Raw genomic sequence first — 24726 nt, 5'->3', positions numbered from 1 at the left:
AGGCTCATAACACCAAGGTTGCCGATTTGATTCCCACATGGGCCGCTGTGCCTTCCGCAACTAGATTGAAGACAACTACTTGACTTGGAGCTGATGGGTCCTGGAAAAATACACTGTTCCCCAATAAAATTTTTTTTTAAAAAGAAACACTTGAATGGGCAAATCTTTGTCTCACAGTTGATAGCTTATGTGAGATCACAATTGTTTTCTAATACAGTTTTAGTAAGTGTCCCATCCATCTTCTCCCAATCTGATATCATTGCTTCAGTCCACAAAAAGGACCAATATTAATATACCAGGAGAAGGATTGAGGTTTCCCCTATTTCTTGGCAACCACTAGGTCAAGATCTGGACTCAGTTCAGTAGTTCAAAATCGTCAGATAAGGGGAAAAAGAAAGGCAGAAATGAATCCTCCTGAAATGCACAATTGTCTTTTCTCACTTATTCTGAGGAAGAGAGAAAAAAAAACAGTTCCTAAGATTAAACACTCTTGGAGCTGGAAATGTTAGAGAAAGCAGATGTGGACAGAAAATAATGTTAGAATGAGGGAGGAAAACTGAATCAGCAGGAGGTAAGAGCTAGAGCTCACATCATTCTATAAGCACTCACGGTTCTCGACTTGGATACCACGTTTTGTCTTGTAGATAAACACTGAGAAAGAAGAGGGCGTGGTGGAGTGAGGTGGGGGTGAGATAAAGGAAGGGTGGGGGACCAGGACGAGAGACGAAAAAGAAGCTAGAAAGAAAAGGCAAGGACGGAGCTGAGCACTACAAAAGCAGCCTCGGATCTTGCCGGAGCTCCAAGCGTTAAGGGGAGGCGGGGAGTGACGCGTTTTGCGTCTAGAACGGCTTCTTGGAGTCCACAGCACTCAACCCAGGAGGCTCGCCTTCCTTTCTCTCTCAGACATACCAGCAACATAAAGAGGGGCGATCCCTGCATCAGCGTGAGGCGCCCACCGGGACAATGACGGAGACCACCAAGACCCACGTTATCTTGCTTGCCTGCGGCAGCTTCAATCCCATCACCAAAGGGCACATTCAGATGTTCGGTGAGTCCTCCCGCCCACCCTCGGAGGCTGCTTCCGCCTGTCCTTTCCCCGGCACCTGTGTTTTCCAGGGCGATTGAACAGGAAGGCGTGTGGCCCATAGGAGGGGGTGCCCAGCCTGATCCCGCTGGTGGGAGGTCAGCCCTCCCGGGCTCCCGGGAGAGGACGCAGACTGCGCTTTCGAGGCGTCAGTTGCTTGGGCCAGACCCGGCTCGCTGGGGGCCAAGAGGTGGGGGAGGGGCGGGGCGGGAGGTGAGTGTTGGCTTAGGCTGGGTGGGAGGTCGAGGTTCGAGAACTGGGGTGCGGCTGTGCGGTGGTTTGGCTACTTAGCTGACGAGGATCGGGATGGGGGCAGAGGTTTGGGCGCCGAGAAGGGAGAAGGGGGAGGTTGGAGATAACGTGCTGTTTGTTTAGGATGGGTGGAAAGCTCGAAGGAGTTAAATGATGTATATGCCTCGGAGCTACAAACACACACACACACACAACACACCAGTAATTGGGCTGGGGCTTCAAGGAGATTAATTTAGGGTTTGGCTGATTGGTTGGGGCGACCCCCAGGGGCGAAATGTTTGAAGGTGGTGGACCGTGTTTTGCCCGCGGGAGGTGGATGGCTAAATGAATGGGGTGGGGGTGGGGGTCGGTTAGCCAGCTGGGGCTTGGCTGTCTGGACCTTCTGCCCCGGAAGGGGAGGGGGCGGAGCGACCGCTGCGGGCGGCCTTCTGCGAGACGCTGTTGATGGATCGGGACCCAAGTTGGCTAGGCTCTGCCCAGGGCGATGGTACCCGGGAGGCTTGCGGCGTGCGAGTGTGCGTGTGCGTGTGTGTGTGTGTGTGTGTGCGCGCGCGCGTGCGCGAGTTGGGGCGGTGGGAAAGCGCATCATCCAGCCGTTTGTTTCGTGGAGGCTTTGGGGCTTGGAGAGAGGGAGCGAGAAGGGGGCCCCTGGCTGCTGGTTTGGGATTAGCAGAGACAAGGGAAAGGTGAGCCAGATCAGTCGGAGAACTTGGGCCACCGTTGGGTAAACGACGCGGCTATGCTGCTGCTCCGGCAGGACTCAGAGGCGCGGGGGCGTGCGCGTTTAGACCCTGAGGGAGGGACGCGGAGGTCACTTTGGAAGCAGGATTGAGGCGAGGTTAGAAGTTGGGGGTGCTTTTTTTCACGCACTGAGGGAAACGAGAAGAGGAAAAGGAGTGGGCTGGAGATGGCGAAGTGACGGTGGGAGGCCCTGACCCGGCGGGCCAGCAAGGCGCTATCCAGAGGCGGCGGTGCTGAAACGCAGTGTGGGCCGTAGCTGGCTGCGGGCACACGTGTTTACCCGGAGCCTGAGGATTGCTGAGCCGTCCTATGGCTCTGTAATGAAAGCCACATCATATGGCTTTCAAAGACTGGGAGAGGTATTTTACGCTAAAAATACGCCTCTTTTAAACCTACAAGGTGCGTTGGAATGGGCCTGCTTATTAAAAGACTCATGAAAAGAATATAGGATTACTTTGGGGAGAGGGCAGATCAGGTAGGCACATTTATAGGATCCAAGGAGAGAGACTGAGCGGTAGCCATCCCTGCCTTGTCATCCCTTGAGCTTTTCAAAGTGTTTTACTAGGAGCCAATGCCAACTTACCTATTAAATAAAGACCTTTTATTAAGCATCATGGTAGACCAGAGCCTCTCATCGGTCGTCTAAGGGAACATCAGTGCCTTGGGAACACTTCACTTTCCCTTTCTTTTGATTGTGGTGTCCGCAGTTGTGTCCTTTTTGTGACTGTCCATATTTCCTCCAGATACTTTATGTCGATGTACATATTCCCTTTAGTCGCCCAGGCAGGGGTGGACTTCCTTCTGGAACTCCTTGGCTCTAGGAATCTTTAGTGAGCCAGCAGGCACTCCTCTTTTCTTCCTGGGGCTAACGATGTGGTTAATCCTGCTTGATTTGGATTAATTGCAAGAGAAACAGATTTAGACTGAGAACCAAGGATTCTGTCTTGCAGCTGAAGAGAGTTTGGTAACAGTGATAAAGACTTTTGTTAAGCCAATGCCCACCTGCCAATTATCCATGAGTTTGGAGGCTAGACTATGTGAAAATAGGCATGGATTACAGCGGGGAGGTTTACACACAGAGTAGGTGAAAGGAGACTTTTGACAGTAGTGACTATTTGCTTGTTATTGGAACTGAGGAAGAAGAGAGAATATCTTTCAATAAAGCCTTTGGAGCATCCATTAGTTACCTGTAATCCATAGAACATGAGAAGAAACGGTATGCTCACTGTGGCTTTAAGGAGCTTATAACCTAGTGAAGGATTTAGCACATATACATGTGAAAAGGGAACAAGAACACAAAATACATATTAAACTATTTTTTTTTTGGCAGAATATCTAATGGGAATTTTTGAGCTCATGGTAAACATTATAGTTTATTTTTGTAGGTTCTGTTTTACAAAGCCTTTTCATATATATTACATCACATTCCTAATAACAAGCTTACAAGAAAGACATTATCTCCGTTTTACAAATGAGAAACTGGTGTTCAGAGTCTAAGGGACTTTCTTTCTTTTTTTTTAAGCTGAGACATCCTGCCACCTGTTGGCAGCTCAGCTCGGGCCGGGAGTCGAACCGCTGTTGCTCAGAGCTCAAACTCTTGAGCAAGCTCTTAACCAACTGAGCCACTCGGCCAGCCCTTCTAAGGGACTTTCTTAAGTGGCTTAAGTGTTGCGGAGAGTAGGTGGCAGATTTGATGTGAACCCCATGTTCCTGATTCCACTTCCAGAGACCTTTGCACTGTACCAGACAGGAACCAGTGCTCACAAGTATTCTAACTGCATAATTCCATGGACTGTATTTCCTGCAAACATGTATTAACAGAGATTAGAAGTAAGTTGGCCATCAACTAAATGAGATTCCTAAATATGCATTTCCTTAAGAGCTCTTTCCCATCTGTAAAGAAACCAGTTGTTTACGAGCTATTTTCTTCTTTTAGATTGCTTTTAAATTTTTCTCCCAACAATACAGAAATAATTAATGCAATAAAATTGTCAACCTTTCTTTAAGGCGCCTGAAATTTGTAATAGAAAAAAAATGTAAAGACCTAAACAAAACTTAGAAATTTCAGACACGTTTAGTATTGAAACCCAGTTGCTTACCAAAGAAAAAAGCGAAAGACTATAACAAAAAGAGAGGAAGCATTTAGAACTAAAAACTCACTATCTCTGTAAAGTAGTACTTGTATAGTTCTCAATAATTGTAAAGTACTTTAAAATGAGCTTTTTCCTTTCCTCTGAAAGGGGAGTTGATAGTATTCCTATTTGTGGCTATAGAAACACATAGGAAAAAATAATATTTGTGTAGAGATATTTGACACCTATATACTTAACTATAACTAAAATGTTTTCAGAGATTAATAAAAGGTTTTGGCACAGTAAACCCATAAACTAACAATGTTTTATTTCATGCCTTATATAAGAAGATAATGTGATGCTAGAAGTTTTTTTTTAAACATGTAAGGTTTTTAATTAAGTATATAGAGATTATATTTCAGTATAGCTCTTTGTATTTGTATTGCTATATTTGTCAATAAATCTGCCACTGGGGAATCAGATAGCAAGTTAAATAGAAAAGCAAGAAAGGAGTGATCAGATTAGTTTTGCCATAAACAACAACAACAAAAAGAATTGAGGGACTTGATCAGAGCAGATATGTATCCTGTTTTTCGATGATTGCAAAATAACTGGATTTTCCAGTTTTTCTATTTCAAAATATTTTTGCTTTGAACAGTTGGATCTTTTGAAAAGAGTCATAATCTGATTCTGTTCCCCTTAAAGGGTAATGAAAAGGGTTCTCTCTCCTTGTTGTGGAATTGGAAATGTAGCCCCTTTTGCTACAACTAGAAATCATCAGAAAAATTAATCTGAGTTGCTACGAATAGAGAAAGAGGTGTCAGAAATCGAGAAACTTTAAAAAAAAATTTTATTTTAAAGATTTATATTGGGGAATTGGGGGATGGGAACAGCGCTGGGGAATTGGGGGATGGGAAACAGACAAGTTGCTGTCCTTTTGTTCTTCAGTCTAGTTGTGGAGGACGTCACTTCACTGGCCCAAGTTGGCACCATCATCGCGCTCTTCCCCGGGCGAGGCAGATCAGTCGCCGACTTCTGGACGGCCGCTCACGGCGGCTGCTGGCCGCTCACGCTGGCTGCTGGCTACACACGGTAGCCCATGGCAACCTATGCAGCACGGGCTGCAGCCTACGCCATCGCCGGCGACTCACGGCAGCCCAGCTCCAGGTTGAGCTGTTGTTCGGCATCTTAGCTGTAGAGGGCAGTGTCACTGGCCCTCATATGTGGGATCCGAACCGGGGCCCTCTGGCGTCCCAAGCCAGCTCTTAACCAAGGCGCCACTCGGCCGGCCCAGAAATTGAGAAACTTTAACATGCTTGAAATGCCTATTTAAAAAGCGTGTCTTTGCTCCATAAGAGTGGCTAAATAAATAAAAAGTAAATGAATGTATAGAATCTCATCTGGGTAGAGGAATCAACCATGCACAAGGCCTGGGTTGGTGGGGCGGAGCCAGGGCATACTAGAACTAAGGAAATTTCAGGGTTGTTCAAGGAGGAAGGGAGTGAGAGACAAAACTAGAGAGGTGGGTGGAAACTTGACCAATTACGAAGGCTTGTAAGCCATGTTAAAGAATTTAGCTTTGATCAAAACTAGATGGATAATCTCTCTCTCTCCTGTTAGGCAATAGTTGTGAAAGTAGTCTGTGCATGAAAGAGAATGAAAACCCAGTTTTGAAAGGGTTTCTTTAAAAATATTCAAGTCTAAATTTTATGATCTCATTGTGCTCTTGGCCACCAACCCAGTGTTCTGTATATAGTGGTTGCTTAATCAATATTTAATGATACTGTGAAATATACACTTTCTAGTAGAGTTGTCATTCATTTTTAAGGCATTTTCAAATCATCCCGAATTGCTCAAAAAGATCCTAAGGACACAAAGGAATACATTAAATATTTTTTCAACAGTAGTTGTTTTTTTTTTAATTAAAAAAACAAATAATACTCAGCACAAAATTTTGATAAAACAAAGATATTTAAAATAATTCTTTAGGACTTTATAACAGACTAAGAGCTGGGATACAGGAATTTATTTTATAGAGACTTGCATAACTTTATTTTTTCATATGTTCTGCATTTCTATATATGTAAATGCCGCATCAGTTTACAGGACAAAAGTTTTCCATTGCCAGAGGTTTCCAGTTGTAATCATTCAATTGCATGAAATGCATTTGCCGGTTTAGGATACAGTTTGGCAGATAGCCTCAGAAATATTGTAGCCCAAAAAGATGTTCAGCGGCTTACATGGTGTGACTAAGGCCATCGTCCTGACATTGGCTCCCTCCTCCTTTTGTATTGTACAGCATCTCCATGATCCATGATCTCTGCAGCAAAGGCAAATATTATAAATACTACCAGCATCATCATCTTTTCTATTATCATTTTAATAATGGAGCTAACTTCATTTGGGCTTCTTTAAACTACTATCATTCAACTGTTTTCCATGAAATCTATTGCAAAATTCTCTTTAGATCTGGACAAGTGAGCAAACCAGGAAAATTCTTGTAATTCTGGGGATATGATGGTGGTGAGAGGGGGAGGTAGAAAAGGAGCAAGACTCAGAGGCTAACCCTTTTCTCCTGTATCATCTTGCCCCCACATGGCAGCCATGCTGCTGTATGTTGACCTCATTTAACACTTGCCAGACAGGAGGAGGACAGGTGAAGTATAGCCCCTAGATAAGAGTAAATACAGTGTTTCTCTTGTTCCAGTCTCTTAGGTCAAAAACCTTGGACTAATGCTTGATTCATTTTTTGCTATGCACATCCCATCATGTCAGCAAATATTTTTGGATCTTTCTATCTTCAAAATATAACTAGGACCAACCATTTTTCTTCATCTACAATCCTGGTATGAGCCACTGGTATCTTTCATCCGAATGATTGCAATAGCCTCTTAACTGATCTCCTTGCTTCTTCCCTTGGCCCCAGTACTCAATCCTCAACAAAATAGCCAAAGCAACTCTTTTAAAATGGAAGCCAGACCAACGTCAGATCATTTTGCTCCTTTGCTCAAAATCCTCCAATTGCTCTCTAATTTATTCAGAATCAAAGTCATTATAATGGCCTACAAGGCCTCCATGATCTACCACCTATCCCCCTCAGCTGCCTCCCTATCCAAACACACCTCTTTCTACTTCATTCTTAGCCAACCTCAATGACCTCCTTGCTTTGGCCTTAGAGTCTTTGTACTGAATGCTACCCTCTGACTGGAATGCCCTTCCCCCACATATCCCCATGTCCAATTCACTCTCTCAAAAGTCTTTGCCCAAATCTAACCTTCTCATTGTCCACTTGGTAGGTCCTATTCCCCAATCACATAATTTAAAATCATAACTCAACCACCCAGTTCCCCTTGACCTGCTCTACTCATATCTTTTCCCCTGCTTCTTACCACCTTTTAACAAAGCATTTTATTTCCTTATTTGTCATATTTATTGTTTAATGTCTCTTTCCTCCGCTAGAATGTGAGCTCTTCAAGGGCAGGGATCTTTATTTACTCATTCATGATTCTCTTAGGCTCCCAGAACAGTGCCTGGCACATAGTTGGTGCTCAATAAATGTGTGTGGAATGACTGAATGAATGAAATGTTAGAATTACCTCAAGTGTGTGTTCTTTCTGTGGCAAGAAGGGTAGAGTCATGAATGGACTCAGTGGCCATGCATTCACTCAACAAATGTTTATTGAGTTGTAAATGTGCTTCAGGCACCATGCTAGGCTTCAGGGCTATGAAAATCAAAGACACTCCTTCCCATACCTCAGGGAGATCATCTTCTGTAAAGGAGATAAGCTAAGGAGCAGTTCAAGTCCTAAGTGCTGTTGCAGAGGTGAGAGTGAGGTCAAGCGGGAGCCTGGAGGAAGACGCTGTCACTCTAGACAGGGTAGGAGGGCCACCAGGGCTGGTTTCCGTGAGCGTGAGCTTAAAAGCAGAAGCTGCACAATGGGCCGGATGGAGAATGGCATCCTGGGCTGAGAGCAGGAGGATATGTGGACCCTCGCGGATCTCCAAGGAGCTTGCTAGATAACTGGAATGCGGGTGGGGACAGGCAAGGGCAGGAGATGAGAGAGCCAGAAAATGGGGGGAAGGAAAGGGGGCATTTCCAAATTGTTCAGACTTTCCCAGCACTTGGAGTGAGCCGCTGAAGGGCCAGGAGCAGAGGAGCACATTTCAGATATAAGCTTGCCTCCCAAACGCCCATGTTCCCTTTATCGGGGATCTGCCCCTGTGATTTTATCTAAACCTTTTAAAGCTGTGATTTCTGTGTCACTCTTTGAAATAAGGAGGGCTTTTCCTCCCCCCCACCCATGATTTAATTAACTAACTATTTAATTAATTTATATTTTCTGAAATAGAAACGTTGTACATTGTTCAAGCCATAGCTACTGAAGGGATAAGTAACTGAAAAATTATGATGCTGTACCACTCATCCAAACAGTCAATCAAAGAAACAACCACTCCTCTGCTGGGATGTTGTTCTCACTGAGGAGCTAACTGTACCCCTTCTTTACCTCAATGGGCTGGCCTTTCGCTGTTCAGGTATTCTCAGGTTTGGTAAACTCCATTCACCCTACCTTGATCTTCCATGATTTTGTAGGCTTTGGATCGTGTGCCTACTCCCTTTTCCACAGGCTTCATTGTGTGAGGAGGAAGGACCAACATGATTCTTTCCCTTGACATTTGTTTCCAACTATAATCCTTTCAGGAACAAGTATATTTCTGCTCTTGCTGTAAAGCTATGGGTTTCTATGACTTTGAAATTTATGAATGTTATATCATTTTAAAGCCTCAAATAAGTGACATTCCAGTGAGGGGTTGGGTTTTTCAATGCTGTATTCTTCAACATTTTTCCAACCCTTCATCTAGGGACCTACAGAGAGGTAAAATCATCTTTTCATGGAGCCCTGAGAATAAACTACATCAGTAACGGTTCATAGTTCCTTTGAAATATTTATGCGCTGATAAATATTTGGCAGTGTGTGAATCTTTGCATGAAGCACAAGATCTTTAACATAAGGCAAAAAGTTTTTAAAATTAGAGACTATTACCCATTATAAATTTAAATTAAGAGAGACAGTCACATATTGTACACATAAACTTGAGCCATAATTGCTTCATTTGCCATGAACCAATCTTGCTAGCACAATTTAAAAATTATTTACTTGTTATGCCCCAGAGAATCAAAGTTAATAGATGATATATGGTTTTCCCATGTTGTGAATTGTTTTGATAAAGAGTGGGTAAATATCCCAGTTTTTCCTATTGCTTTATTATTTCTCTACATATGGAAATTAACAAACTAAGTGGCTGTTGATTTGGGAATACACTTTGTTCATTCCCTTTAGCTTTTGTTTTCTCATCTGTAAATGGGGTGATTGATTTAACCCAGGGATCAGCAAACTTCAGCCTGCTGGCAAAACGTGACTTGCAAGCTAGGAATGGCTTTTACATTTTTAAATGGTTGGGGAAAATAATGTAAAAGAAGAATAATATTTTGTGACACATGAACATTTTATAAAATTCATATTTTAGTATTCATAAATACAGTTTTATTGGCACACAGCCCCACTCATTCATATGTGTATCATCTGTGGCTATTTTCACATTATGACAGCGGAATTGAGCACTTGCGACAGAAACCATATGGAATGCATAGCCTAAAATATTTACGATCTCGCCCTTTACAGAAAAGGGTTGCCTACCCCTGATATCACCTACTTCTGGGGGTTGGACTGGGGAGTGAATCTAAAAGGTTCTAAAAATATAAAGTGTAGTTGAAGTCCATTACCCAGAGGAACTCTTTAATGAACAATTTTTCAGTCTAAACTAAATCTCTAAAAAGACTCATTTATGCAGCAAATGTGGTTCCAATTTCATAATTGTAATTTTTCCGGCCGACTGAGTAAATGGCCATGTTCACAATGGGGATGATTTTCTGGTATTTGGTTTACACTAGGCGTAGATTAGCCACTCTGGCTAATGTTGGACATTTCTTAGCTGTTGAACTTTAGAGATACAGAGGGTGCCAAAAAAATGTATACACATTTTAAGAAAGGAAAAAAAACTATTAAAATTGTAATACTCAGTATTTACCAATAACAAAAGAGGAACACAAGTCACGTTTGACTTCTGCAATTACAAGAGGTGCTCAAAGTGGTTACCATCAGTGTCCAGACACTTCTGATGATGGCGAACTATGGCTTGAATATAGATAACATCTCTCAAAATGTGCATATATATTTTTGTCACCCCCCCCCCGGTACTTTCTCAGAACATCCTTTTCCTAAATCACAGCTACCTCTTCCTCTAAATCTAATATTTTACATACCTTATATTTGAGGATTAAAAAAAAAATTAGCACACCAGTTGTATCAGGCTTGTACAGTCTGCTTTTGTTGTCACATCTCACTTTTCTGCAGCATCACACCTCCCCCTGAACTCTGATAGCACTTGGTTTGTCCCTCTCTTAGGGCACTTAGCACATTGAGCTGTGGGTTGTAGCTATGATTGTCCACGTTTCATGTTCTCTATCAGACGTAGGCCCTTGTCAGGGTCACATGGCTTTCCGTACTCTTTTCTAGAGTACTTAGCATGGTACTCAAGGCACATGGAAAATACTATAAATATTTAGCAAATGAATGAATGATGGAACTGTTAGGACTATCCAGACTCAAAGTTTAGGCAAAATGGTTGATCAGAAATCAGACAAGAAGGGCCGGCCGAGTGGCTCAGTTGGTTAAGAGCTTGCTCAAGAGTTTGAGCTCTGAGCAACAGCGGTTTGAATCCAGCCCGAGCTGAGCAGCCGCTGAGCTGCTAACAGGTAGCAGGATGGCTCAGCTAAAAAAATAAAATCAGACAAGAATTTGGGAATTGGGAAATACTAGAAAACATAGATTCAACTATGACAGATTCAGAAAACAGGACAAATAGCAGAAACTCAGGAACCTCGAAAACTGAGACGGTTGTCGCCTCGAGATAGGAAAGCACATGCGCCCTAGAGTGGCATTCGCTCCCTGAGGCTAGCCTTTCCAGATAGCCGCAGTGGGACCGTGGAAGTCATGTTTGGGAACTATTAAGTCTGTATCTTGGCAGGAGGGGAAAATGTGGGGTCGAGGATGAAGGTGAATCATGAAACAGTCCATTGGATGCTTCAGTCAGATGCCTGGTACATCTCGGGATGGTTTCTCAGTAATGCAAAAGTAGTCTGAGGGTGGCAGAGGAGTTAAGTTTTCTTTGTATTTACTCACAGTTTGAAAAAGTTTTGATGTACATGGCAAAGGGGAGCTTTGTGTGTTATTTGTTCCACTTCAGACAAGCAAAAACGAACAAAAAAACCCTGTCTTGTCCACTTTAAGTTTTCGCCTTCAGAAATCACAGCATCTTCATTTGAAGGCACTTTCAAAAAGTATGCAGACACTCACCCAGTCCTGAAATCCCCTTTAAAAACATCTTTACAAGTATTCGTCTAAACTCTGCTTGAAGTCTTCAAGGCCCAGGGAGCGCACTATTTTCCAAAGCAGCCAAATAACCCTTGGTACAATTTTACTTTTTTCAAGATTGTTCCTTCTGTTGGGCTGATGTTGGCCTTCTCATGACTTATGTGTGTTGGCCCCAGTTCTTTTCCTTGAGATCCATGGAACAGGTCTAATCTGTCTTCTACTTGTCAGACGTTCTCTGTAGATGTCACAGCCCCAGTTCCTTCAGCTGGACATCCATTACTGTTTCTACTCTTCATGATACCCTGGCTCCTCTTCCTTGAGCATAACTTCATCATCTATATCCCTCCCTAAAGTTTATGTTCAGTTCATGATGCAGCATTCTGATGTGGCCTGATGTGTGCTGTCTTATGTACTATTGAACTGAGCTTCCTGGATTCTCTCTTTATTTGTGACACTGTGTCTGTCTCTTTCTAATTGAATCAGGTACGGCAAGCTGTGGCTACCTGTATGCTACAAGGTCCTGACAGTCTGAATAATCAGTCAGTGTGGTAGACTAAGCTACTAAACTGGTCCTATTTATTTAAAAACCTGGCTGGTAAAACAACACAAAAGCTGGCATATCATCAAGTTGTGGTATCCTCTGGAGCTTTGCAGGTCAGTGCACAGGCTTAGTTATGTGAGATGATGTCAACCACACACTGGAGCCACAGGCTGCCTTTAGAATAAGGTTCTAAATTGCAGGTTCCCAGACAATTCCTAGAAGTCTCTGAATTCTTGAATGATCAAGCTTCTTGATATTTCACTGCAGGGACTTTATTTTAAAAAGTTTTTGTTGGGGAACAGCCATGGTCATTGCTTACACATTGCTTTCATGCTACAATGGCATAGTTGACTGTTTTAAGGAGGGCACAGCTCACAGTGGCCCATGCGGGGATCAAATCAGCAATCTTGGTGTTATCAGCACCACGCTCCAACCAACTGAGCTAACTGGTCACCCCCTAAATGGATTCTGTTGAGGGCTCCAAAGAACTCTCTCAAAGTTCGTGTTTCAAAGTCCTGGTTTGGGGACTGAACTCTGAACGTTCTTCCTATCGTGTCTCACTAGCTCCTCCCCTCATGGTTACGTCATTGGCACTACCCTCTTCCCAGGACTCCCATGAGAGTGGCTAAAATGCTCTTGTTCCCTGTAAATGGTGAATTTGTCCCAACAGAGGTGAGCCGTGTCACATTAAAATTGGGCAGGCAGAATCTTTTAAAACATCAAATAACAAAAACAATCATTTTTCATATGGAAATTTCCTAACATATACAAATGTCAACAGAATATCATGAACTCCAATGTATCTGTCACCTAACATCAATAATTATCAATTCATTGCCAATCTTGCTTCATCAATACCTTTACCCACTGCCCAACCCCTGCCCTATATTCTTTTGAATCAAATCCTAGACATCCTATTGTTTCAAGGTGGATCCTTTCAGCTGGTACATCATTGCTTCTCTGTCTATATGACTTCCATTTACAGACTGAATCTTTCTCCTCCCCGTATCATGTTTGTTCGCTTGACAGTATGAGTTGCAGGCAGAGATGGTATGGGGACAATGTCTCATTTCCATCTTTGAGCAGACATAACAATGCCTCCACCTGGCCAATAGTGGGTGACACTAGTATTGGCATTGCCTTTGAAGCAAGGGATTGATGGCCTTCCCCACCTTTCTTACATCATGTGGGGCCCCTGAGGCTCTCCTCCACATGGAACTCCCACTGGACACAATGCACCATTCCTCCATGACAACGTTCAACTCTTTATCCCTTATCACTCAAAGCCATGCATGCCTGTTAGAAGATGCTCCTACATTAATGGTTCCCAACCTGGGGGCTCTGAACAACCAGGGTTCCTCACAAATCAGAGTAGGCCTGGAATCTGCTGCTAGTATTTCTGAAAATATTCATTCACCCTCAAGATGGCACAAGCTAAGTGTCAAGTTTCTAGGATTTTGCTTGTATGATCATCAATTTGGTGAGGTAGGCGCATATCAATCAGAAGTCAGTTTTTGCTAAACAAACAAAAAAAGGAATTTTTCTTTTCTTCCATTTTTTTCATAAGAGGAGAAAAATAAACCAATTCTGTTTAGTGACAAGGTTGGCTCCTGTGGTAGCATTTGAATTCTGGGCTTCTTTTGAATTCTGGCCTTCTGTTTGGCCTGACTTTAACCTCTGTAGAAAATTAAAATAAAATCCTTCTTAGGTGGGCCCCTTAATCCTTCCCTAGTACTGTTTTAAATCAACTTTCAAAGTGTATTGTCATGCAGTTCTGGGATCATTTGCATTTAAATGTAGCGAATAAAGAACTCCCTGCTGAACCCCTTGGGGAATGTATGAACCCACTATCCCAGTTTGCCCAGCAAATCATATGGCTCTGAATATTCATAAAAAATGCACTTGAATGACTTCTCCATATGAAATGTGCTCTTCCCAGCTGCACTTGTTTTATTAAGATTGGTTTTTGGAGGTTTCTAACAGTGGCTGGTAAGGAAAGTCTCCAGAGTGGGCCTCCCCCATTATGACTGGGGTGCTTTCAAGCTGTTTTCCTGGCATGGGTCCCCTTCACTTCCACCTCCCACACCATACAACCCATAATATTATAATTTACAAGGCGTATTTCTTTTAGACGCATATTGGTTTTTTTCGGTCTATTGTGATCAAACATTTTTTGTTGTTGTTTTTAAAGAAATGCGTAAAGCCATTGTGTTTGAAAAGGCTGGGAAAGAGAAAAGGCATAAAAAAAATGCTGTTGCTTATCAGGAATCATTTTATCGTAGGACAATAGCTTTGGGGTAAAGTCTGAACTTTAGAAATTAAAGGGATGGGGAAGGGGAAAAAATCCAACTTGTCAATTAAGTGATCTCTCAGCTTTGCCTTTCCACCAGTTTTAACTAGCCCCAGAGGGCACCTGCCCAAAGGCCTTTGTGGGAACTGAAACCACTGACACACACTCTTCCTGGCTTGGAGTGGGGAGCAACAGTGGCCTGGCATCCCTGACACAATGGGATTTTTCCAGCCTGTGTTGTGACCGACTCTGATCATCCTCCCCAATAAATAGACACTATAAACTAACACATGAGCTAACATTTATTGATCACTTACTTTTGTGCCAGGTCCTGTTTTACATGCTTTCCTCACCTGGCCTCATTCAATCCTACAACAATCCTGTTATTTGCATTCAGCTATGATAACAGAGAGGTTAGGTAACTTGTGTTAAGCCACACAGCAAGTCCATGGTGGGCAGGAATATAGATCCACATGCTCTGACCCTGGAGGTCAGTGTTTCCAACTACTGCAAGATGCTGCCTTGCTCATTTGTTGAGTGTAAAGGGACCTTCAGTACTCTATTCAGGACTGTGGGTTTGTGTGCAGAGAGGCTCTGGGGATCCTGTCCATGGCAGCCAAATGTGGAAGGGCCATGGGACTCTGCAGACCACCAGAGAGAGCTGTAGATGAGGCCAGAGGACAGACAGAAGAGCGAAAGGAAGGGCTCAGCTCAGAAGCAGAAGCCACTGGGACACAGGAGGAGGTTGGGAGCAAATCCAGATAAGCCCTGGGTGATGATCAAACAGGGTGAAGTAGCCACCCTCACCTGTCTGCTCATTTAAAGGCACAGGGTCGGAGTAGACGGATATCAATATAAAATTTCCTCTCTTCTTTTGCACCGTAATTGACAAGAGTGTCTACAGAAAATTATTTAGTAACCTCCCTCCCCCACACATTGTTCAATAAGGATAATAATACCTACCTTGCTGGGCTGTTGTGAGGATGAAACGAAATAATGTGACTATATTGTAACACCACCTCCTTTGACCGCCTGGCTCTCACCTTGGGCCCCAATGCCTTATTGCACCCCCTGAAAAATCACAGATCAGTCCCCAAGTCTAAGTGATGCCAATTTTACTAAATATTTTACGAAGAGATAGCAGGGGTTAAAGTGTAAATCACCAACAATTTCCAAAATGTCCCACCCAACTCTAGGGATGGGAAATGTGGTTCTTCCCCTAATGGCAGCAGGCTTACCTCCTTTCTTCCAGCCACTGCCTCCCACCTCCCCACATCCTTTCCGCAAATTCTCTGTCTGTTCCTCCCCACTTAATTCTTCCTCCAGCTGCCCCTCCATCACCTTTCCCACCCCTTTGAATCCCTTGCCTGGCCTACCCCACTCAACAAGCAAAAGCCACCACTGCTAGTCAGACTCTGTCCAGCTATAGTTCTCCATGTATGTCCCAGCTACATGTATAAAGATCATAGCTGGGGCATCCGGTTGGCTCAGGTGGTTAGAGCACAGGCTCTTAACACCAAAGTTGCTGGTTCAATTCCCACATGGGCCAGTGAGCTGCGCCCTCCACAACTAGATTGAAAACAACGACTTGACTTGGAGCGATGGGTCCAAGAAAAAACACACTGTCCCCCCGGTAAAGTTAAAAAAAAAAAAAAAGATCATAGCCTATCCTGTCACATGCAGTGTTCTTAGCAAACTCTCTGGCCTACAGTAAGTGATGGATAAATGGGGGTACTAGTTTAGCTGTTGCCAGTGTCCGTCCCGTGATATCTTGCCTGAGCCAGCACACGGTCCCCTTGGAGGCCTGTTTCCAATTAGTGGAGGATTTGGAAGATGGCCGAAAGGCAAAGCAGGGTGGGTGATGGCCATTTAGAGGTGCTGTGAATGGGCTGGGATGTCAGAGAGACCTGGGGACATGTGGACATTACCCATGAACATTCAAGCCACCAGAGTGGCAGCCTTGTGGCCAGGACAGTTTGCTCTTCTCCTTTCTGTAATTGTGGGTGGTTTACCTGTCATTGAGACTAGAATGACCCATGAAGACCTCCTGCCCGTTCCTGCCAGACAGAGTGCCTCGTTTAGATGTGAGCCCTTGGTAGTTTCTGCAGAGTCAGGCTGAAATAGGCTGTTCCCCTAATCTCCCTGCAGAAGAGTCAGCTTTTTCTGCTGCTGGAAGGATCTAGGGCCAGTAGTCAGGTGACTGCTCATTTTCTGTGAGGCCTGGCAAGAGAGCTGTGGTTTGGGGCCAGATTTTTGCTCCTGTCCTCACTCCATCGCCCATTGGAACACATGGTGACTTAGGATACAGAGAGGCTCCACAGAATGGAAAATAATTAGATTTGCAGTTGGAAGAAGAGACTTTGGAGGTGATTCAGTCACTTATTGGATACTTTTCATGACAGGGAGCTCATTTCTGTTTCATTGCTGGACAGCTTCATTTGTTAGAAAGCTCCTCTGTCATGAACAAAATCTGTGTTCTTGTCACTTTGTACTGTTGGTGCTATCTTCTGAAAATGTCAACCAGGCTCTGTTTTATTGAGCTTTAACATCACCCCCACCCCCTAGCATCTAGATTGGGAATCTTGAATGTCTTTGTTATTCAAATGCATAATAATACATTTTGGAGTATCTCCACCCAGAGTTTGAAGCACTGTCCACCCCCCTTGCCAGAAGAAGGATTGGTGAGTAACATGTTAATAAGTTATTACTGGGCATCTCTAACATAGCTCATCTGCTCTGTTCTCCATCAATCTCTATCCATCTTCCTTCATAGCACTATCACCCTCTGACATATTTAAAGGGTATTTGTTTATTGACATCTCTTTTTTTTTAAGATTTTTTTATTGGGGAATTGGGGGAGGGGAACAGTGTTGGGATCGGGGAAGGGGAACAGACAAGTTGCTGTCCTTTTGTTCTTCAGTCTAGTTGTGGAGGACATCGCTTCACTGGCCCATGTTGGTATTACATTCATTGCACTCTTCCCAGCTGAGGCAGTCGGTTGCCAGCCATTGGACGGCCGCGCACGGCGGCTCACGGCAGCTCATGCTGGCTGCCGGCCACTCACAGTACCACTCAAGGTAGCTCACAGCAGCCCACTACAGCCCCACTGCAGCCCCACTACAACCTACAACATTGCCGACCATTCACGGCAGCCCAGCTTCAGGTTGAGCTGTTGTTCACAATCTTAGCTGTAGAGGGTGCAGCGTCACTGACCCATGTGGGATCTGAACCAGCGGTTCTGCTGCTCAGAGCTTGTGCTCCCAAGTCAACTCTTAACCAACTGAGCTACTTGGCCGGCCCCTTGACGTCTCTTCTTTAAGAATATAGACTCCATGAGCATATAATCTTGTACTGGTCTGTGCTATCCTGTACTGTATGCTCAGTGTTTAGAACAATGCTAGAACATAGGAAGTACTTGATTAGTATTTGTTGAATACCGTATTTTCCCATGTATAAGACGCTCCCATGTATAAGATGCACCTTGATTTGGGGGCCCAAAATTTGAAATAAATATATTACATAAAGTTATTGAACTCAAGTTTTATTCATCATAAAATTCATACAACTCCTCATCACGTGCGGGAAATGCAAGTAAAAAACTACAACCACTGTATAAGACGCACCCAGTTTTTGGACCCCAAATTTTTTGAAAAAGGGTGCATCTTATACATGGGGAAATACGGTAAATTATGAGCCAAATTAGGATAGAGAAGGTCCCAGATCCTTTGTACTCATCTGAGTATGCCAGAGAAGGACAAGTTTTGGTATGCCAGCAATAGTTCTAATCCTGGAGCCAGAGGACTTGAATTCATCAGTTTTGCACTCGTTGTCTAGGTGGCGCGTAAACGGGATATTTAACGGCTCTGGGGTTTATCTTTCTCATCTACAAAATAGATTTGACACTCTTTGCCTACTTCAATTTCAGAGTTGTCCTGAGGATGAAATACAACTATATGGGAGAAAGAATCCTGTAAATCAGAAAGCACTGTATACATATGAGTTATTACTATTATTATGATGATGACTGAGGTTATATAATCTTGATATAGCAAAAGCACACTTAGCTTAAGAATGAATTTATCGGGCCGAGTGGCGCGATGGTTGAGAGCTGGGTTGGGACGCCAGAGGGCCCCGGTTCGGATCCCACATATGAGGGCCAGTGACACTGCCCTCCACAGCTAAGATGCTGAACAACAGCTCAACCTGGAGCTGGGCTGATGCTGCAGGCCCTGTGGCAGTGGGTTGCCATGGGCTACCGTGTGTAGCCAGCAGCCAGCGTGAGGGGCCAGCAGCCGCAGTGAGCGGCAGTCCAGAAGCCGGCGACTGATGTGCCTCGCCCGGGAAGAGCGCAATGATGGTGCCAACTTGGGCCAGTGAAGCAACGTCCTCCACAACTAGACTGAAGAACAAAACGACAGCAACTTGTCTGTTCCCCTTCCCCCAATTCCCCACCACTGTTCCCATCCCCCCAATTCCCAATAAAAATCTTAAAAAAAAAAAAAAGAATGAATTTATCGTCCACTTGGGGTGAATTAATTTCTGGGGCAGTGAGGGCTCATGTGGCTTCCGGAGATGTTCTTCATGAGTCTGTTTACCACCACCACCACCACCACCAATACTTATACAAGTGCCTACTATGTGCAGGCATTAGTCCTGTTGCTGGAGGTCCATCAGGGGACAAACAGACAAAAACCCCTGCCTTCATGGCATTTACAGTCTGGTGGAGGCAGAAAGACAATAAACAAAATAATAATAATCATGTAGTAGGTCAGGGTTATAAGTGCCAAGGAGTACAACAAAGAAGAAAAAAAAAGCAGGATAGAAGAGTGGGGGTGGTGGATAAGGTTAAAGAAGTAATGGATTGCTAGATTGTATACGGCCCTATAAGGCATTGTCAGGACTTCGGCCTTTCCTACAGGGGAGAAGAGGAGCCATTTGCAGGTCTGGAAGAGAATGACTTCCATTGACTGATTCGGACTGCAGTGGTGAGAATAGACCATCGGGCCTGAGAATAGAGTAGGAAACCAGTTAGGAAATTACTGCATATAGTCTAGAGAAGAAATGGTGGGAGTTTGGACCAGGGAGGTAGAGTTCGGGAAAAGCGAAAGAATTCTAGATACATTTTTGTAGGACGTGCCAATAGGATTTTTTAGTGGTCCGTTTTGGTGAGAAAGAAAAAGGAATGGAGGATGAGCCAGGATTTTGGGCCTGAGCCACTGGGAGAATGGAATTGCCATTTACTGATACGGGGTGACTGTGGGAAGAACAGGTTTAGGAGGGACTATCAGGAGCTCAGTCTCAGACGTGTTGCTCCTGAGAGGATGATTAGACATTCGAGTGCAGATGATGAGTAAGCATATACCAGCATGAGCCAAAAATAACAATAAATAAATAACTCAGGAGTCCTCAGCATGCAGGTGGTATTCAAAGCCACGAGACTGGCTGGGACCACAGAGGGAGGGAGTGTCGATAGAGCAGAGGCCAAGGACTGAGTTGTGTGACACTGCAGCGGTTAGGGACTGGGGTTTGGGGAGGAGGCAGCAACCCTGACTGTGAAAGTGCAGTCGGTGGATGAGGCCGAGGCAAATCGGGAGAGTGATGATGTCCTGGAAGCCAAGGGCGGTTGGTGCTTCAGTGGGGCGAGATCAGCCATGTCAGTGTCGAGAGGTCCACCGACAGGAGCACGGAGAACGAGCTGATTGTTGGTGTCTCAAAGCCAAGGCCATTGTAGACCTTGACAAAAGCAGATTTGCTGGAGTGGTGGGAGCAGGAACTGGACTGGAGGGAGCATAAGAAGGAAAGAAGAGTGTGATTGGAGAGAGCAAATGTATACGCCCCGCTGAGAAGTGTTGCTCTAAAATGGAGCAGAGAAAGAGGGTATGGCTGGACAGGGGCCTGGGTCAAGGGAAGGTCTTTTTTGTTTATCTTCTTTAAGAAAGGAGAAATAACGTCATGTTTGTGTGCCGATGAGAATCATCTACGTCTAATGGAAAACTAACAGTGCAGGAAAGAGGAGAGAAATCTTGGAAGAACGTCCTTGAATAGCTGTGGATAGGTGAAAGGGGTTGGGTCAAGGTAAAACAGAGGAGTTGGCTTTGCTGAGGAGCCCTGAAAATTCATCCGTAGTCGCAGAGGAGAAAGTAGAGAATACGGAGTCACATGCAGGTAGGTGGCTAGGTCTGGTGGTGGGAAGCGTGGGGAAATTCTCTTCTGAGAGTTTCTGTTCTCTCAACAGAATAGAGAGAAAGGTGAGCGTGAGGATGGGGGAGGAGTTGCTGCGGTTTGAAGAGAGAAGAGAGATAACGAAAGGAGTAGGAGCAGGGACAGAAGACAAATGACGTGATGGGGGTGGGGTGTTTCTCTAAGGGCTTTGGCACTGCACTCGTGTGAGACAACTTCTTCAGTGCTGACCTGTGCTTCAAAATATCAGACATCCCTATCCCTCCTTCAAGATTCCTTGGTTAGGCTTTTATCCGTTTTTTAAGCTTCAGCTTTGAAATTAAAACTCGCTTGTGCATCACTCAAATGATTGCAGGTTGTGGGAGCTCTCAGAACTGTCACAGTCTTTTCAAAATCTGACTTCGTGAAAAGAAAAAATATTATGCTCTGACCCAAGCTGACCTTCACGTTGCTCCAAATTTATGCAGCATTACATGGTTTAACTTCTCCTTCACATCGTCAGTCAGGAAGTCAGTCCTGGCCTCTCAGTAAGGAGGAATTATTTCTTTTGTTTTGGATAAATGTGCTATCCTTTACATTTCTCCCTGCCAAAATGACTTTGGTTTATCTGTCCAGGCTTTCCTAGCCTGAGTTTTTCTTTATCTTTTACAAAATTCCAAGTGCTCCCTTGAATCACTACCTTGAGACAGCACCCAAGGGTCTTCAATTTTGGTTTTAAGTGTAATTTATTTAACTACCATTAAAATCAAGCAGCTAACAAATATTTGTGAGGTGATGATGCTGTGTCAGCTGGGAATCATAACGTATGGTGACAGCTCTTCCCAACGTGGCCTTCACAATATGCCAATGTAGGCAGGATGGGGTGCCTTCCAGGCTCAGCCACCTTCATGATAAGGAAAGTGAGGACTGAGGCATTGGTGACGGGATTGGGGTGGGACGATGACCTTGGCATGTGACGTTTTCTCACTGTAAACACCAAAGTATATTCCTCTGGTTATTAAGATCTGTGTCTCCATTTCAGTGCTGGCTGGTACCATGGGTGTTCTGAGTAGCTCTTTTCACAGTGATGTGCATGCAGCTCTCGCAGTTCAGTCACCTGTGACTGGCACTCAGAAAGCAGCAATGTTCCTCGCCTTCTCTCACCACCACTGCCCACAGGAACCTCCCTGTAGGGTTAATATGCCTTCTGAGTTCCTGGGACCATAGAAACAATGTTCTAAATCAGCGGTTCTCAACCTGTGCGTCGCGACCCCTTTGGGGGTCGAACAACCCTTTCACAGGGGTCACCTAAGACCATCAGAAAACAAAAAGATATTTACATTACAATTCATAACAGTAGCAAAATTACAGTTATCTAGTAGCAACGAAAATAATTTTATGGTTGGGGGTCACCACAACATGAGGAACTGTATTAAGGGGTCATGGCATTAGGAAGGTTGAGAACCGCTGCTCTAAATGGTGATGCATTTCAGATGCATTATTCTGTAAAACCTCACCTTTCTTTGGTGCCTGGGTCCTTTTGGATAGTTGAGAGTTGACTTCAAGGACAAAAGAAAGAAGTAACATTTCCTTTAACACCTGCTCTGCACCAGGTGTTTTTGTCTACTTTGGTCCTATTTAATTCCCACAAGAGCCCCGTAAAGCCGGTTATATCCCTGTGTTTACAAGATGACAAGACCAAGGTGAAGAAGAGGTTTTGTAATTATTTGACTGAGGTCATGCAACAGTAAAATGGAAAAACTGGGATTCAAATTCAGGTCTCTGTGTGTGATGGAACAAAATAAAGACATTTGTAAAAGAGAAAAATCATTTTTAATTCCCTTGTTTCCTTCGAAGGAGAATGGATCCCAATGGGCATGCACGTCCTTAGCTAGGGACCATAGGTGGAAGGAGGTAAACTGGGGACCCTACACTGCTTGGGGCCAAGGGAGGAATGCGTAGAGATCCAAGAGGCAGGACAGGCGGGGACCTGCGGTGCCGGAGGAGGGCAGTATGGGAGGGGAGATGGATGACCAGCTGGCAGGCGCCTGCTGTGGACAGAGATGCCCAGTGGGGATCTGGGAAGGAGAAGATGCTGTGCTCTGTGTGAGGTCGCTTCTCTCCATCTCCCAAACCCCTCCAGCAAAACCCTTTCTGTTCCTTGTGCTTCCTTTGAGGGTAATGCAACAGTATTGATACCCTAACTCAGGGCTGGTTGTAAAGAAGAAAGCCTGCCCACGAGGGTCTGCTAAGCATTTTCAAAGTCCATTCTTTTTCAAATATTCACTTCATGAATATTTACTGACTTCTTTCTCTGTGCCAGGCATTGTTCTAGGGTGCCAGAAATGCAGTGATAAACAAGAATGAAGCCTGTGCCCATAGGTATTATAGCTTATATACTAGCTGGGGGAGATGAGCAATTAAAAAAAACCAAACAAACAAGAACCTTCTATAAAGAAAAAAAAATACAACAGAGAATTATTTTTAAACTGTTAGATAGAAATCTTCCTAAAATATCTTTCACGTGTGTCTGCTTTATTAAAAAGAGCCAGGTGAGCTGAGAATGAATGGTTTATAACTTTGATTAATCACCATGTGCAAAGTCCACTTCCAGATACGTGTAGTAAGTGCGTTAAACATGGGTCCTCAAGGAGCGTCTGGTTAATCGGGGCAATGAGACAGGTTTATTAGCAATTTAAAAAGTGATGAGGTACCCAAAATGGTATGCACCTTCCAATGCAGTTGGCAGGGGTGCGTTTCTTTAGGATCCTACAATTGGTCCAGAGTGGGGCGAAAGCCCTACGTGGATTCTGCTCTGTGCCCTCACTGTGCTCTCTGCCGACCTAATGTTTGGGGTTTGCTTCACCCAGCTAAACATGGGCGCCTGCCTCCATGTCCCTGGGGTCACCAGCCTGTGTTCCAGCTCATGGCGGGTCTCTTTTTTCTGGCAGAAAAGCATAATGGTGAAGTGCCTGGTTTCTCAGCTCTGTCGCTTATTCCCGGGCCACCCTGGGTAAGTTACTGAAATTGGGCTGTAGTTTCCTTATCTGCAAACTGTGGATAATATTGTACCTGCTTCATGGGGCACTTGTGAAGATCCAATGAATTAATTTATGCCAAGAAATTAGAAGAGTACCTGGCACATAGCAAATTTTTAGTTAGAGTCAGCTGTTATTCTGGTGTCATCTAAGTGTTTTATTATTACTATTATTATCATTATTATTATTATTATTATTTGGACTGACCGCACCCACTCGCAAGACCACCCCTGCTGAGAATGTAGGTCACCAGTGCTGAGCCCTTGGCCGTTCGGATTTGGGATTACAGAAAAGAGGCCCACTTTTACTTGAGACATGGGACAACAGTGCAGTGGTAGTTGAGATGGACCTTAGAAATGGGAAGAAAGATGGAGACATTTGGAAATGGCTGTAAACAGAAGGGGAAAGCCTTTCTAGTCAGAGAGAACCCCATGAGCAAAAGAACAGAAGCCAGAGGGTGACCAGCTAGCTCAGTTGGTTAGGGCACGGTGCTGATAACACCAAGGTTGCTGGTTCGATCCCCGCATGGACCACTGTGAGCTGAGCCCTCCCTAAAAGAGTCAACTATGCCATTTTAGCATGAAAGCAATGTGTAACCAATGACCATGGCAGTTCCCCAATAAAAAAGAAGTGAAGCTAGAAGTTTGGGGCCAGCACTGAAATACTGGGTGATTTGATCTGTCTGCACATTGAACGCATGAGGTGTGGACTGAGAGTTAGGTGTGGAAACATGTAGTTAGTTGACAAATTGTGGAGGGACATGAATGTTAAGGTTGTTGGTGTTAGACTTGACTCTGTAGGCAAAAGGGGAACTATTGTGGATTTTTAGGGATCCAGGTTTATTCTCTGCTATAATATATGTGTATAGGTATAAAGGCTGTTTATCCCAATGATAAATCACCCAAAGTTAGTGTAATTTTTGAGTTACCCAATTTATCATGTATCTACCTATTTATTACATGTTCCACAAGGATTGGTCAATAAAACCCAAATGAATTAATTACCTAATTCCAAAACAATGGTATTCCATATTTTCTCAATAAGAAGATACAAAAAAGAGATAGGGGTTTCCCATTATATATATGAATATTCATATATTTATATTCATATATATAT

The 24726-nt window shown here is 44.1% G+C and overlaps 1 protein-coding gene across 1 annotated transcript in view; it reads left to right on the top strand.

Annotated features, from left to right (window-relative positions):
- The first annotated feature begins 730 nt into the window (after positions 1-730).
- NMNAT2 (nicotinamide nucleotide adenylyltransferase 2) overlaps positions 731-24726 on the top strand; it is a 122647-nt gene continuing 98651 nt past the window's right edge. Inside the window, exon 1 of the mRNA XM_019635469.1 lies at positions 731-1048. Coding sequence (XP_019491014.1) covers positions 964-1048 — 85 coding nt within the window. The 5' untranslated portion in view covers positions 731-963. The remainder of the gene's footprint in view (positions 1049-24726) is intronic.

Source organism: Hipposideros armiger, unplaced genomic scaffold (genome assembly GCF_001890085.2).
Source record: "Hipposideros armiger isolate ML-2016 unplaced genomic scaffold, ASM189008v1 scaffold_22, whole genome shotgun sequence".
Taxonomy (NCBI): Eukaryota; Metazoa; Chordata; class Mammalia; order Chiroptera; family Hipposideridae; genus Hipposideros; species Hipposideros armiger.
Note: the sequence above shows the minus strand (reverse complement) of the source record. Positions and strands in the feature narration are given on the sequence as shown.